Source organism: Lagenorhynchus albirostris, chromosome 14 (genome assembly GCF_949774975.1).
Source record: "Lagenorhynchus albirostris chromosome 14, mLagAlb1.1, whole genome shotgun sequence".
In the NCBI taxonomy this organism is placed as follows: domain Eukaryota; kingdom Metazoa; phylum Chordata; class Mammalia; order Artiodactyla; family Delphinidae; genus Lagenorhynchus; species Lagenorhynchus albirostris.
The window spans coordinates 88,444,159-88,459,957 of record NC_083108.1 but is presented as its reverse complement, the minus strand read 5'-3'; the positions used below and the strand labels follow the sequence as shown (position 1 = coordinate 88,459,957).

The 15,799-nt window shown below is 55.7% G+C and overlaps 1 protein-coding gene across 2 annotated transcripts; it reads right to left on the bottom strand.

Moving 5' to 3' along the window:
* Positions 1–1,923: 1,923 nt before the first annotated feature.
* ANHX (anomalous homeobox) lies at positions 1,924–15,460 on the bottom strand. 2 transcript variants are annotated; one of them, XM_060121730.1, is made up of 9 exons: positions 15,212–15,460; positions 12,916–13,043; positions 10,851–10,974; positions 9,752–9,965; positions 9,210–9,330; positions 7,729–8,021; positions 4,017–4,164; positions 2,271–2,355; positions 1,924–2,010 (listed from the first exon to the last, which is right to left on the bottom strand). In XM_060121730.1, exons 1-9 carry the CDS (start codon positions 15,458–15,460, stop codon positions 1,924–1,926), a joined length of 1,449 nt encoding a protein of 482 aa, XP_059977713.1. The 2 variants fall into 2 exon arrangements, with proteins under 2 accessions (XP_059977713.1, XP_059977714.1); XM_060121731.1 differs by lacking the exon at positions 7,729–8,021 and having other exon boundaries at positions 4,017–4,145.
* Positions 15,461–15,799: the final 339 nt, after the last annotated feature.

Here is a 15,799-nt window from a genome sequence, read left to right as displayed (position 1 = left end):
ACGTCGGTGACGTCTGAGATCCCACACCTGGGGTAAAAGGGAGAGTAAAGGGTTCACGAATTCTGAATTAGGTAAGCACATGAGGGAAACCAATGAATTAGTTAATAGAAAATTCGATGAGAAACAGGCTATTTACATAGCTTCAAAGAACCACCCCCTAAAATACTTACACAAAGAGAAAAAGAGAAACTTTACAGTGGAGAAGCTTGGTCGGCAACACCCTAACCAGGTGATGGAGATGCGCACCATCAGCAGTGGGGTGAGTGACAAGGACATGCGCCGCCCAGAAGACGCAGTAAGGACCAAGCGTCACTTCTGGGATCTTCCGTCCAAATGCAAACCCCAAATCACAAGGAAACGTCAGACATGGCCACTTTGGGGGACGTTCTGCAGAGTAACCAGCTTGCAATACTCAAGCCGAGGTCATGGAAGGCCAGGAAAACCCAGGGACTGTCCCAGGCTAAAGGGCACTGAAAGCCCTGTTGAGTAGAGGCAGCCAGTGCTATGGGGCAGATTTGGATTCTCTCACATCCAGGGCATTACTGGGATGACGACCTGAATTCTCATGGGGTCTGGCAAATTAGGAGGCAGTAAAGCACCAGGACTGATTCCCTGATTTCCATGGAGGTGCTGTGCACGTGTAGAATTCCTTATCTGAAGGAAACACATAAAAGTATTAGGGGAATATGATGGGGCAGCAGGTCAGTAACTTGTTCTCAAACGGCTCAAGGGAAAAAAGATCTTTGTACCCCATTTTCAACTTTTGGCCAGTTTTCAATTGTTTCAAAATAAGAAAATGTTCTCTAACTGAAAGGCCCGAGTTTCCGGGAACCTGGAATGTGAGTGGCCGTCCACATGGCACCCCTGTCACTCGTGATGCTCGGCCCTGCTTGTGGTTCTGGCAAGGAAGGTGGGACGTGACGGGATGCAGGAGTGCTGGTGGTCTCAGCTGAGACACCGCTCCCGGGGAGCTCTCAGTGTCCGCTCAGGCGTCCCAGGCTCTCAGCTGCTCCCACTTCATCCCACCCCCCAGCAAGCACATGGAAGCGCCCCCGTGGTCCTCTGCCCCTCCCCACTCTCCTGTGAGCCCCGAGGGCACAAACCTGACTTTGCTCCCCGCTGTACCACTTCTGTCGACCAACAGGATGGGGAGGTGCGGGTCAAGGGCCCATCCCCGGGGAGGACAGTCCCGGGTGCCAAAGCTCAGCCCCTGGCCTGTGCACTCAGCACACCGCTTCCGCCTTGGGGGCAATTCCTCGTTCCCGGGGCAAAATGACCAGGCAAGGGGCAGAGCGCAGAGATGCCCACGGGACGCTGCTTATAACACGGAGCTGGTGGAAAGGATCCGAATATCCCTCACCAGGTCCTGACGTGTGGAGTAGTGCCCTCGCGCTGTGCAATGGGGGCCAGGCCTGGCAGGGGCAGGTGTCCGGGACAGTTAAGTGAATGGGGGAGGGGCACGTCAGAACATTAAACTTTAATTGAACGGAACACTTGGTCGGCAAACACAACGGATCACAACAGCGAGGGGAAGGCGCCGCGCCCCACGCAGCACTCTCCTGCGGTGCACGTGCCCGTGGGCCGCACTCACCACGGGGCTGGGTGGGAGGGTGGCTGCAGTGCCACACCCTCCTCTCTGGAGAGGGGCCTGCCTGCCCAGGAGCTTGACTGCAAACTGCTGCTGCCTCAGTAGAACAGACCCACCTTGGACTTCTGACTTCACAAATGTTCCTCAGATGCTTCTTGCAGTACAGGGAGTTGCCAACCAAACTATTCAAACATGGCAGCCCTTAGTGCTTCTCAGCAGAACCCCCAGGGAACTCTGGGGACCTCCTTCTTCTGTAGGGACAGAGCTCTGCAACTTGTGCTACCAGATTCCACACTTGCTCCCCTGGAGCGCTGGCCAGGCTCCCGAGGGGCAGCTCAGCCCAGGCTGCCCCCTGAAAGCTCAAGGAGCATCCTGGCTCCCCAGAAGGCGTCGCTGGAGGTCTGGCCATCGGGCCACTGCACCTGGAATGCCAACACAGCATCACACATGGAGGTGCCCTCTGTGGGCTCTGCCTTCCCATCCGGGTCACCCTGACCCTGGGACCCACCCCCTCTGGACTCCGCCCCATGACACCTGCCTCCAGTTCTCATTCCACCGAAGTCCAGCCTCGAGGAATCCCTGCCCCATGTTCAACTCTGTCCATTTTATTCACTCCAAAGTCCCAAGCTGAGGACCCAGGAGTTAGGAGGGAAACCCACGGTACCTCATAGGAAGGCCTCACCTGGCTGGAGGGCATGGGCTGGCCCAGGTCCATGGCCGGCACGGGGCCAGGGAAGGCAGGCGGGGCCGGGGCCAGCTCCGGGGGGCTGGAAAAGGGACAGTGTCAGGACAGGCCCTTTTCCAGACCCTGTTTGAGGCTCACGCTGTTTACTGTGAGCGCCACACCCTGAGAGCTTTCTGCCCATCAGAAGCCCTTCCTGGTGCCGGACTCTCTTTTGGGAACGGCCTCCTCCTGCAGGGCCCTCAGGTGTGCAGGGTGCTGGAGGGGCCTGTGTGACACCTTGAGCAGGTGGCTCAGGTAGTCAGAGAGCACATCAGCGCAGGCTCACGGAGGACGGGATGGTAAGCAGAGATGTGAAGGAAGAAAAGGAACAGGCCTGAGGTGTGACGGAGCCTAGAGGTCCTTAGGACCAAATCCGGGGAGGCGGCAGGGGACGCAGATGCAGCCGCTCGGGACAATATCATGCGGTCCCTCAAAGTCAGACCACACTCACCCTGTGACCTACTCATCCCACCGCCACGTGCACATCCCCAGAGACACGAGGGCAAACACGCAGGCCACCACGCGTCGGGAACGTGCACAGCAGTCCCAAACCAGGAGCTCCCAGATGCCCGCCAACAGGTGACGACAATCCACACCAAGGGCTCGGCCTCCGCCATGAAGAGGAGGGGGTGCGGACACACACGGCAGCAGGGGCAGGTCTCACAGGAGTCAGGCTGAGTGGAAGAAGCCACACCCCAAAAAAGTCTACGCTGTATGAGTTCACTTATATGGAACTCTAGAAAATGCAGCTAAAGAAAGCAGGCCCTCGGTCCTGGGGTGGCAGGGGTGGGAACAGCCCCGTGACCCATGACTAGCAGCACAGCTATGGTTTGTAGGATACGTAAGTCACGCTCGGAAAACTGTCCTGCGCACCGTCTAAACATGTTGGTTTACTTTATGCCAACTACATCCCAATGAAGCAGTTTTTAAACAAGGAATCAAGGTTACCAGATCAAAGCAAGGATGAGCTGGGGCACTGGAGTCCAAGGGTGATACAGCCAGTGGAGGGGCCCAGCAGGCCATGAGCGGCCCTGTGGCTGCTCTGTGTGGCTCCCGGTCATAAATGGAAAAGTGAGTCCATCAGCATGGTCTCAATTTTCCCACCATCTGGCTGTTTCCACAAGCAGAGCCTCTGACTTGGGAGGCTCCTCCCCTTCTCTCCCATGTCCCCCAGTAATTCTTCCCTCATTGGGCACCTGGCCTTCTGCTCCCAGACTTGGGAGACCCCGAACCCTGGGGACCCTGTCCTGCAGTCCCCATCGTAGATTCCCTCTCCACCGGAGGACCCCTGGCCCGACATCGCCTCCTGTGAAGCCTCTGGACCCTGCCATGGCTGTCCCAAGCCCCTTTAAAACTCCAATTTGGAATATACAATCAGGATCTTGATGCTGTCCAGAAGCTAAAAGCCTTTGGGGAAAAGAAAATGCCTGAAAGAGGCTGCTGGGGCCCAGGGAGAGCTCTGGGGACGCGTGAAGGCCTAAGCACCACCCACAGAACGGACGCCCGTATCTGCTCCAATGCTTGTCTGAGGGAGAGAGTACCACCTTCTTTCAGTAGATGTAGGATGGGGGACTGTTGAGGTCTCCAGAAATCCATAAGGAGGGGACGCACTCTGCACCGTTGGAGATGGTGAGTCTGTGCACCAGGCACCCTGCCCACGGCCCGTAGGAAGTGTCACCTGAGCCCTGTGGCTCTGCAGCTTACCTCTGGGTGAGGGTGAACTCGGGAGCCTGCAGTGGAAGCCGGGGCACCAGGAAGCCGCTCGCCTGTGGCTCCGCTTGGCCACCGCTGGTACCTGGACCCTCCTCCAGGTATGTGCTCCGGGCGTTGCTGCTGGGAGGGTCAGCTAATCCTGCACGGGAAGCAATCCCACAACCCAGTGCTGGGGGAAGGGAGCATAGTCTACGTGCAGCACAACACAGGCCTCCGTGGAGAGGCAGCCCCCAGCCTCGGCTCCTGCGCTGAGGGAAAACAGCCACCACTGCTGATCTCAGTGGCCTCTGCAGGCTCCCAAAAACCAAAACAAGGTCAAGTTTTGCTGACCTCAAATTTCTCTTTGTCATTCTAGATCTCATGCCAGCCCCAGTGCCAAACAAAGACTCAGCACCCCAGTCCGCCCTACGCCCACCACGGCTGTCTGAGGAGAGACCCCGCGTGTCCCCCGTTCACCACAGGCTGGCCCAGCCCACGGCCATTGCCCCCCCCTTTCACCTTGGGTTTCACCATGATTTCACTGCAGTGCCAGGTGTTACTACCTTCCCTTGCCTTTTCTCTCTACTTAAAATATAGTAGAAAATCTCTCAGCGTGTCTGTCTTTCACCCTAAAAGGCAAGCCCCTGTGGACGTGATCAATTCTGGGTCGACAGACGTTTAGGAGCAAAGTGAGGTAAGAAGGAAGGTCCATTGCTGCCCTAAGTCTATCCAGGTGGTAAAACTAGCATGCATCCCCGATCTCAGACCCCAAACAACAGTCCTCCCTCCTGTCTGCCAGAGCCGAGACCTTCCTAACCATTTGGTGCATGACTCTACCTCCGCCTTCTGCTGTTTCCCCTTTCCTGCAGAACTTTACAGATAGTCTGAGGTCCAGGAAATATGGTTAACTGCTAATTTGAACATTTCCAGTTTACACAGAATAGATCAGTGGGTTTTATCTTCTTCCTCCAAGAAAAACAGAAATAAAAAGCCCAAAGCCTAGAACAAAGGGAGTGTCATGGGAAGGGTAATTGGCAGGTGGGAGATGTCCATGTTCTGCAGATGCAGGGCACAGGTCTTATCCCATGGTGGGGGCTGTCTGAAGGGAAGCTGGGGCACAAGCAGGGGCCAAGGACCCTGAGAGGTTTGCAGGGAGGGAGGGAAAGCAAGGTGCTCAGGCAACCAGCAGGGAGCTCTCCAATTCCCAGAGAACACACCCCTCACATAGGCTGGACACGGTGTGAAGACCAGCTTCCCTCCTCCCAGTATGAGGCTGGCCACTGCCCATCCCAGCTCCAGCCTTGTTAGTAAACATGCACAGGAAAAGGTCTCTGAAATCAAAGACCAATTCGATCAGATGGAAAAGCTGCCTCAGAGAAATGAGTCTCCAGGCTCTTCCTCTTTGGGGCACCTCTTCCTCCTCTGTTCAAGGAAGGGCCTGAATCCACAACCCCAACATTCCCCCCTTCAGGCAAGAAAGCACATTTTCTGAAACTACTGACTAGGATACTCAGAGAAATATAAGATACTGCATCTATAAAAAGTAATACAATCGGGGCTTCCCTGGTGGTGCAGTGGTTAAGAATCCACCTGCCAACGCAGGGGACACAGGTTCGAGCCCTGGTCCCGGAAGATCCCACATGCCGCAGAGCAACTAAGCCCGTGCGCCACAACTACTGAGCCTGTGCTCTAGAGCCTGCGAGCCACAACTACTGAAGCCCATGCACCGAGAGCAGATGCTCTGCAACCTCAATGAGAAGCCCGCACACCACAACGAAGCGTAGCCCCCGCTTGCCACAACTAGATAAAGCCCGTGTGCAGCAACGAAGACCCAACACAGCCAAAACTAAATAAACAAATTTATTTTAAAAAACTTATTAAAAAAACAAAAACAAGTAACATGATCTATGAAGAAAGGAAAATCAGAAATAAGAAAAGAGAGCTTGGGGAACTTCCCTGGTGGTCCAGTGATTAAGACTCCATGCTCCCAATACAGGGGGCCCAGGTTCAATCCCTGGTCAGGGAACTAGATCCCTCATGCCTCAACTAAGAGCCTGTACGCGACAACTAGAGACCCCACGTGCCGCAACTAAGACACGGCACAACCAAATAAGTAAATAAATAAAATTTAAAAAAAAAGAGGGCTTCCCTGGTGGCGCAGTGGTTGGGAGTCCGCCTGCCGATGCAGGGGACGCGGGTTCGTGCCCCGGTCTGGGAGGGTCCCGCGTGCCGCGGAGCGGCTGGGCCCGTGAGCCATGGCCGCTGAGCCTGCGCATACCGGAGCCTGTGCTCCGCAACGGGAGAGGCCACAGCGGGGAGAGGCCCGCGTACCGCGAAAAAAAAAAAAAAAAGAAAAGAGAGGTTGGAGTTCTCTTAAAATGTATAATTGTCAAAATATCAGAAGACAAAGTTTAAGACAAAAGCACATACAATAAAAAAGAAATTTTTTAAAAAAGGTAAGCATTTTGGGAGATTGGTCGAGGATTTCCAACATCCAAATAACATTTGTGCTCTAAAGAGAGAACTGGAAGGAGGAAACTATCAAAGAAAATCACAAAGAGTGCCCAGAGCTTAAAGAATACCTTGTTCTCTGGTTCTTTAAATTGAAAAGCTTAACAACAAAGTGAATTCAAAAGACTCACACCTGGGACCATCACTGTGAAATTTCAGAACACCAAGACTTCAAAAATAAAAAGCTCCAATAAAGGAAAAATACGTGAACATCAGAATGACATCTAACTTAAAATGACAACATTGGATGCTATAATTGGATGCTATGTTGCTTTCAAATTTCTAAGGTAAAAAGTATTTTAAACTCAGAATTCTGTCCCTGACAAGTCGTTAATCAAACTTGAGGGCGGATTAAAGACAATTTCAGAAGATGCAAGGAAACAGACACTACCTTGCAGGCACCCTTTCTTATAGAGTTAATTAAAGACATTCTCTAACATAACAAGAGTCAAGAAAGAAAGAACAAGACTTGCAATTAAGGAAACGCTGAAGCAAACCCAGGGAAGCAGTTAAAGGTGCTCCTGGGATGACGACTCCACACCAGACTGGGAGCAGGAAGGAGGCCCTGGCAACAAGTCTTCAAAGGGGATGCTTAAGACACTGCAAGAACTTGGGAATGTGATAAAAGCAGACAATGTAAGAAAAAAGGGAGGCAATGACAAACTACAAGACGACCTGTATGGGACCACAGAAGACTAAGAAATTTAGGTGACAGGCTGAGTTCAGCGCCAACATCCTCCTTAGAAGCTGGGATGTCACAAGATGCTATCGTGTTTGGTGCACGAAATATATACCTGAATACGTATTCTTTAAAGGTATTTATAGCGACAGTTACAACTAAGGAAGAAACTAGGAAGAGAGAGCTAGAGGTCTGAACAGCTCAGCCCTCGTCCGTTTTAGCAGATGTTGACTGGTTAGTTACAGGGACTGGAGTACAGGGGTGGTAGCCATTTCATTTCATTTTAACTCTTTCCTCACCATCTTATTTTTTTTAGTCACGTGCACATTTTATTTTGAAAACAAAAATAAAATGAAAACTATCCAGGCTGTTGGTGGGAAGAGCCTGTTCCAACTGCACTGGTTTGGGGTCTAATCAAATATAAGAGATTCAAGCAGAAAGTCCTGGCCCCTCAAAATTCTTTCCCGTCAAATAACATACAAGCAGTTGAAGCATCTGATGTAGAAACACATAGTCTGTCTAGCGTAGACCCACCTGTGGGGCTGGCCTCACCAAGGGCGGTGATGGACACAGCCAGAGGAGCATCTGCAGAGCGCATCGTGAGGTCCAGCCCGTGACTGTGGATCAGTGGCCTAGTCTGGAAGGAAACTTCCTTGGAGGATTCCAGTGCAAGAGATGTCAGCCACGACACGGGGGCACCCAGAGAGGGGTCCAGCATGTCGCTGCCAGCAGCCAGAGGGCAGAAACCAGAGCCAGGGAAGACGGGAGGAAGAGTGGCAGGATCGTGGCTAGGCCCCTCCTGGTACATCTCACCACCCTGCAGAGACCTGGGGAGCAAAGTGAACACCATCCCTCAGGCTGGGGTAGTGGGGCCTGGGAAGCGATTCCAGCCCAGTTTAGGAATCTGGGCTCCGGACTCAATGCAGCCACAGATGGCTGTGGGGTCCACCCCAATCACGCTGCCTCCACAGTTCTCCCTGGGGCTACAAGGGTTCCAGAGACACAAAAAATACTACCCCTGGAAACCTAAGATACATTAGCAGTTTATTTACAAAGCCCTTCAATGAAACATTGCTCCACAATATTGAAGGCTGAAAATGATTAGCAAGAACCTAATAGGTGAATGATTAAATGAAGGTGGCTCTTAAAGGAGTGTTAGGCAGCAGTCAATAATTTAAAGAATTAAAATATTCCCCAAATGCTCCCTGTGTCTCAGATGGTGCTCCTGGGCTTTTGTTAACAACCCCCCGCCCCTGTAATCTGTGTAATGACATGCGTGGCAGGGTCCATCACTATCCCCATTTCACAGGTGAGAAAAAGCAGACACTGAGAGGCCACGGGAACCTGCCTAAGGCCACACGCCTGGGTAGTGCCAGCCTGGATGTGAGGTAGTGTCATGAGAGATGCTTAAACAGGTAGTGTCAGGTAGTGTCCAGGTAGTGTCATGAGAGATGCTTAAACACAAGTGTAAACGGAAAAAGTGGGCACCGCTTGATGTTTACGCAGACGTGGACCTGGTCCCACACTCAGACTCAGTCCCGCTGCTGCCGGCACTTTCTTCACAGCAGTTTATGCGGCACCACAGGGGCAACAGGGTGAGGGAAAGCGGTTAGGCAGGGCCTGGTCTGTAGCAGGAACTCAAGAAATGTTGGCTGTTACTAACCTAATGATATACCAACCATACCAAACGCTAGAGAGAAACAGACCATGAGGACAGTGGCTTTGCCTTTAGGAGATAGGTCTGCACGTTTTTCTTTCTATTTTCCCCATTCACCAAAATTTACGTGAAGTCAGGCTGTGAGTCAGGCTCCAGGGAACAAGTTTGGAGTCCATGACGTGGGCTCCTTGCCAGTGGCTCCCCTGTACCTGGGGTCTCAGCAGAATCTGCCCTCCGCCATCACTGAGCTGGTCCCAGTGCCCGGCAGGCATTCCTACGCCCACTCCAGGCCTGGTCTCCCACTGAAGATGGGGAATTGAACAGGGAACGGTTCCATGGCCCACGTGGGTGGCAGTACCTGGGAGCCAGTGACTTTGGCATGGTCTCGTCTCCAGAGAAGTCTGGGGCCAGGACCAGTGGCTCCCACGGCCCTTGGGTGGTCTCCTGGGTCTGTACAGACCCACTTTCCTCAGGTCCTGCTAAAAGCCGATCAGACAGGAGGGGAAGCTGGGTGATGCTCAGGGTCCCAGCTTCCTTCCCAGCAGGTTAAGAACAGCCATGCTGGCTGCCCAGTATTCTTTGTTTGTCCCCTGATCTGTCTTTGGTCTGAACCAACACCCGTAATTAGGAACCCAGAACACCCTAAATTCTAGTGCTTGGCTCCCTTCCCACTGACTCCTGGCCCTGGCCGCAAAGTAACCTCTCAACGCAAAACGCTGCTGCAGCCCCACCTGGGCCCATCCTGAGTCCAACCTGACCCTCAGCTTCAGCGATCTCGCTTCCCACAGGGTGAAGTACCAAACGTGCAGGCGGGGGCTGGCGGAGAGGACCCTGTCCTGTAACCAGTGACCCTACCTCGGCCTAGCCCTAGACACAGGTTTTGGGAGAGGGGTCACTCACCCGACCACTGAGGCCTGTCCACGCACCCAGAGCCAAGGTGGGGCTGGCCTGTGGGCTGCGGGGGGCTCGGGCCGGCCTCCCTTGCGGTGCGGTCCTCCGCCGAGTCCCGGGCTAGCGCCGCGCGCTGCACAAGGGCCCTCTGGCGCCGCCGGTAATTGGCGAACCAGTTGTAGATCTGCTCCGTGGTCAAGCGCGTCTCCGAGGCCAGGTCCTCCTGCGCCGAAACAACACGCCGCTTGCCTAGCCCGCTCCTGAGACGCGGGGCCGGGACCAGCGGGCCGGGACACAGGGCGGCCGGGGCATCATGCGGGCCGGCGCCGTGGCCTCTGGTCTTGTTCCTCCTCAAGCCGCCGCCCGGCCGACGGCCACTCGCAGCCGAGAGGGCTCGGCAGGGCTTGCAAACCGGACCCTCCCGAGGCGCCACCAAACCACTGACCGCCCGCCCGCCGGGCCGGTGCGAGACCGCGTCGGCCTCGACCGACCCTGTGATCAGGCACCTGTCCTTCCTCAGGAGCCAGAGCCAAACCACCACGGGCCACAGCACGGAGCTCCAGTAGGGCTCCGCTGATTGGACTCGGAGAGAAGGGGCGGGGCGATCACTGGGAGAGCCCTGCTGATGATTGGACCCGGGAGAGAGGGGGCGGGGCGATCATTGGGAGAGCCCCGCTGATTGGACCGGGAGAAAAGGGAGCACGCCAGCTTTATGAGCGGCAAGGCTCTTACTGCTGCCCCCTCCACCTGCTCCCGAGAGCTCACCCGTGCATCCCTCCTGCTGGAGTCCCGGCCGCGGTAAGTGCTCAGTGAGCACCTGCTGAAGCCACACTGGATGACGGGATATTAAGACTCCCGTGATGAAACTAACCCCGCCACGTGTGCAGGCGGCTGCCAGCCAAAGAGCGCCGTCCCCAGGGCAGTTCAGGGCAGGCGGAGAGCGCCAGCGCCCTGGCAGATAGGCCACTGGGGAGGCGGGGAGGTGCGGCTGAGGATGCGGGTCAATCCCCTAAGGGTGGTGATGTCACCTAAGGGTGGGAGTCCCCTAAGGACCGGGGAGGGTAGGCTAAGGGGAGGGTTGCCGGGCCTCGCTCTCATCTGCTCTTACCCGCTCGGCCTTGCTGGGGTTGGTGCTCACACCCGAAGCAAACTCCTGCAGCTTCTGGCGAACTTCTCTGGGGAAGTTCCGGCTCTTGAGGCCGTCAGGGCAGAGGGAGGCGGGCGGTGGGTTCCTGGATGAGAACAGTGAGACCCTCGGCTTCTTCTGTTGTACCTGCTGTGCTCCCCTGGACTTCCTGTCCTTTCACTGGCCACCCGCCTCCCCTGCAGGACTCTGTGCTGCAGTCCCCGGGTCCATCCCCTGAACAAGGGTGGGGTCTCATGTTGCCTGGGCCCACACCCCACACTTGCACCAGGGTTTCCAGTACCACTCACTGACCAGTGGCCATGACTGTTAAAGCTGGGGGATGAGGGTACTGAGGTTGGTTATGCTACCCTCTTTACTGAGTGTATACTGGAATTTTTCCAAAAGAAAAAAGTGACATATAAGCAAACAGCACCGGTCTATACAAGATTTGCTAGCCAAATGCCAATTGAACAAACCCCCATGAACATCGAAAACACACCCCACACATCCCAGTGGAGCTCAATCTCCTGCTCCCCACACCGTCCCCCAGCCCATCCTGTGCATCCCAGTGAGAGACCACCATGTCCCTGCCAATCAGGCCAAGAGCCCTGCAGCCAGGTTTATTCTCTTTACCTTCTCCAGTACATTCAACCTATCGTTAAATCCTCTAGAGTCAATCCTGACACAACCCTTTCCCCAGCCATGGCCACTCCCAGAAACTCCAAGAACCTCCCACCTCTGCTCCTGCACTAACCATCTGCTGTGACTCCAGTGTCACCCCTCCTTATGCCCAGAGCACGCCTTCCCTGTGCTCAGGCCTCCCCCAGGATCAGCCCTGTGCTGCAGCCCGACCACAAGCAGAGGGCCAGTGAGTCACAGCCCTCTACTGAACGAGTTCCGTCTAGCATTCCTTGCTCTGAATTACAGGATCTGCTTTGTTTCCTGGTCTACTGTCCATCATCCACACCCGCGGGCAGCTCCAGGACAGCAGGGCCCCAGCACCTCTAGTAACGCCCAGCAACCAGGGGCCTCTTCACAAACACTGCATGCTGGTCCCCAAGGCATTTACTTTGCTGAGCCACCCTCTGGCAGGCTGTCAGAGCCTATATGGAGGGACCTGACTGCATCCCTGAAGACCTCAAGGCTGACTAACTGCTGGGCTTTGAGGGCACATCTGGCGCGCACCGTGAGAAAAATTCCGTCTGATCCAAAAGGAATCCATCTCTTCTTCCATCAACCAGGCCCATGGCTCAGTAACTCCTGTCACTTGGGCTTTCAGGAGCTCAGAGCAAGACCTGCAGCTCCTCCTGGCCAATGGGGGACACCCAAGGTCAAGAACAAAGGCTCTCCAGTCTCGATGTCTAGGCTGGAATCCTGCCTTTGCATCTCTGTAGTGTGTAACCAGGCAAGTGACTAACTTTTCTGTGCTTTGGTGTCCTCATCCACGAACGGTGATGATGATAACTAGTAGTCATAACGTGTACTTAGTGCTGATAATGGTCATGGTGGTAATTATTATCAACAGCCATCCAGCAGCCACCGTGTACCAGACGGCCTTCTAAGCACTATGTGTATCTCATGTGGTGCTTGCAAACCCTCCCATTTCTCTCTCTTTTAACGGTCCTGCAGCCCCGAGGGGCCGTGCTGGGATCCGGGCCAGGCACCTGCAGAGCCTGACCATGGGCATTAGCTGAGCTGAGGGGCACCCACCCTGCAGGAAGCGAGCGAGGCCAGGGTGCCCACCTGCCGCCTCCCTCATGCAGGGCCCTCACCGACAGGCAGGGGCTCCTGCTGCAGCTACAGCTTTCGGCCTGGGTCCTGGGAACAGCTCCCCGTCCTCGCCCTGCGGGCACAGTTCGGAAAGCGCCCCCACAGCCAGCCGAGCGGTGGAGAGGAGGGCACCTGCTGCTGTGGAGCTTATTACCCTCTGTCTATCACTGCTTCCTCTTATCTCCCTGCCTCTACTCACCTAAGTCCTTCTGTGGTCTTGGAGGGCAAATCCCTTGGGAGCCCCGGGGAATAAGCGCCAGTAAAGGCTGGTGCATACCTCTTCCTGCACCGGAACTTCTGCACCGGGGTCAGCGTGGCCACGCCGAGCCTCTTCATGACCAGACGGTAGTGGATGTCATTCCAGAGCTGCACCAGCTTCAGGCTGCCACCCGGCACCCGGCATCCCTGTGGACAAGAGCCTGCTGAGACCCGGCACGCTCGCCTGCCCCGGAGCCCCGCCGTAGACCCAGACTGACCGCTAAGAACATCCGCTCGCTGGTGCCCCGCGGCAAGGGCATGAGCCCCATGGCCGGGCTCCTGTCCCCAGCAGGCCCTCCCACGAATGGGAGGTGGGCACAGCTCTCCCTCGCCCCCCAGGTGAGGGCCAGGCAAGGGGAAGGCCAACTCTGGGCTGTGGCCATAGCACCCAGAGGCCGAGCCGTGCTGAGAACCACATGGTCAGGTCTGAGCGGCCTGAGGCTTGATCCCCGTCCTGCGTGAAAGGCCTTTCTCTCCCACCAACAGGGCGGGCCCCTGGGGCTCAGTGAGTTCAATCTGAGCTGAGGGGGACGAAGGGGTCCCGGTCTGTGCCAGTGACAGCTCCCCAACCCAGTGTGGCTTGGTCATGTAACCAGACGTTAGAGATGGCCAAGGACGCTGAGTGTGGGCCTCCCCTGGACACAGCCCCTGTGGTCAGTATGTGGTTCGTGCCTCTAACCCCAGTGTTCTCAGGCCCATCTTGGTGAGGGAGGTGCTGAGAATCATTTAGCTTCCTCTCAACAGCATCAGAAAAAGCCCATTTTGCTGGGCTGAGAGGCCTGCAGTCTCCTGCCAGGATGCAGACGTCAGCACAACTGTCAGACAGGGAACCCACTTGGAGCCTCCCCACCTGCAGGAGTGGCCCTTGGCGGGAAATGCCCTTTCTTGATGTGGTAGCCCCATCCTTTCTCTCAGGTCTCAGAACACATCACTTCCTCAGAGACATTTCTGGACCATCCTGAGTTACTCCCGTCCCGGGAGTTTTTCATCACTGATGTCACGCTCACATTCCATCACTGACTGCCTTCCCGGCAGCTACTTCAACTCTGTGTGTTCACCCATTTATTCTGACATTTGGAAGGCTGAGCCCTCTTATGTTCCAGGTGTTATGCTGGGTGCTGGGGATCCTTTAATGGGCAGAACTAACACGCCCCTCCTCCTGGGGCCTGCAGTGCAGGAGGGGAGGCGGATCACAGATCGAGAAATAGACAGGTTTCTAACCGTGAGCTGAGGAAGGAGCCACAGAGGGGGATGAGGGCTCCGTTAAGTCCTAGCTCGACGGGGTGACGTTTAAAGCAGAAACCAGACAGGTAGGAAGGCACCAGCCACACAGAGTGGTGTCCAGCCTCTGGCAGAGGGAACGGCACGCGCAAAGGTCAAAAGACAAAGATCTCGGGAGCTCCAGGAGAACGGCAAGCAGCCAGCACAGCCACTGTGCGGGAGCCAGGACGGGATGGCAGGCTCTGGGCCCGCGCCTCGGTGCGTACCGTGGTCCCATCTGCAGTTTTAAAACTGCCTCTGGCTGCTACGTGAAGACTAATAGAGGGGGCAGGAGAGGACACGGTGGCGGGGCGTGAGCGCCAGGAGGGTGCCGCAGGGCTTGGGGGAGAGGGAGCAAAAACAAAGAACTGGGCAGAGTTTAGTATCTTGAAGGTAAACTCAGCATGAGTTATGCATGGACTGTATTATGGAGTGAAAAAGGGAAACACAAGCCCCCAAATCTCTTATTAAAACCTTTTGAGCCAGATGTATTTTGGAATTCAGAATTCCTCACACTTTAGGAAGTAACACAGGTATATACTACATAATTTGCACTATCCCAGTACGATCTAGGGCAGGAAGCATCCCGCAAGCAAACACACCAGGATTTGGGTAGCAAAACGTACTGCAGTACCATTAAGTGGATAAATAAAGACAAAAATAGTTTCCCATCAATGCAGCTCAGGTTTGATGCCAACTGAGTTGAGGTTCAAAGTACCACCGGAGGAGTGACAAAGATACTTGTGGTCTCAGAGTTCCCGGATGCAGACCCGCAGCTAAGGGACTGTGGTCCTGGGTCTGTCTGATTGCTTGCCTCACTAACCGGAGTGCCAACTTTCCAAGCCAGGACCACTGGTCCAGGACCAGAGGGATCCGACAGATGGTCAGTTCTGTCTTGGGTTAGCAGGCAAGTTAGAACTTAGTACAGTGAGAGTGCACGGCCCTGGCTCGGCTTATAGCAGCTCTCCCCAGGCTCCTGCTGACTCCTGGGCACTTCTGTCGTCTTCAGGCTGCTGTGGGCTGCTGCCCCTCTCCCCGCCCCACCCCGGTCCTACCTCTAGCAGCTGGCAGGCAGCCCGGTTCTGCTCCTGCTGGGCCAGCATGCTGGCGCACACCAGGGCCACATCCGCGTTGTCCAAGAGGTACAGGCGGAGCTGGCTGTCCAGCACGGCCGTGACCAAGGTCTGCACCTGGGCGGGATCGTCCTGGACCTCCCGGCACAGCCTGCCTGCGAGGGTCACCAGGTCCGCCAAGGGCAGGCCAGCACCTCCGCTTCCCCTCAGCAGCTGCAGGAAGCTCTGCATCCCGAGTCGGGTTGGACTCCTCTGCAAACAAGACGAAAGTCAGGACCACCACCAGCGCTGATGGGCTGACTGCACATCAATCCTCAGACCAACAACGCGAGGCCTCTCCCGCCACAGGTACTTGTATCGTGGCAGCAGTGAGAGAGGGCGGCGCCGTCAGGGCCCGCCAGACCTTCCTTGTAGTCCCCACAACAGCGTAGACCCTGGCGGTGCACCAAGGCCCAGCTCGCTGCTCTCGCTGCCAGACTTCTCACTCCGCACGCCTGGAACCTCTATCTGGTGCCCTCGTGCCCCTCACCCGCCGCGCTGCCTCTCTGTTTCCCCCACTTCTCACACCGC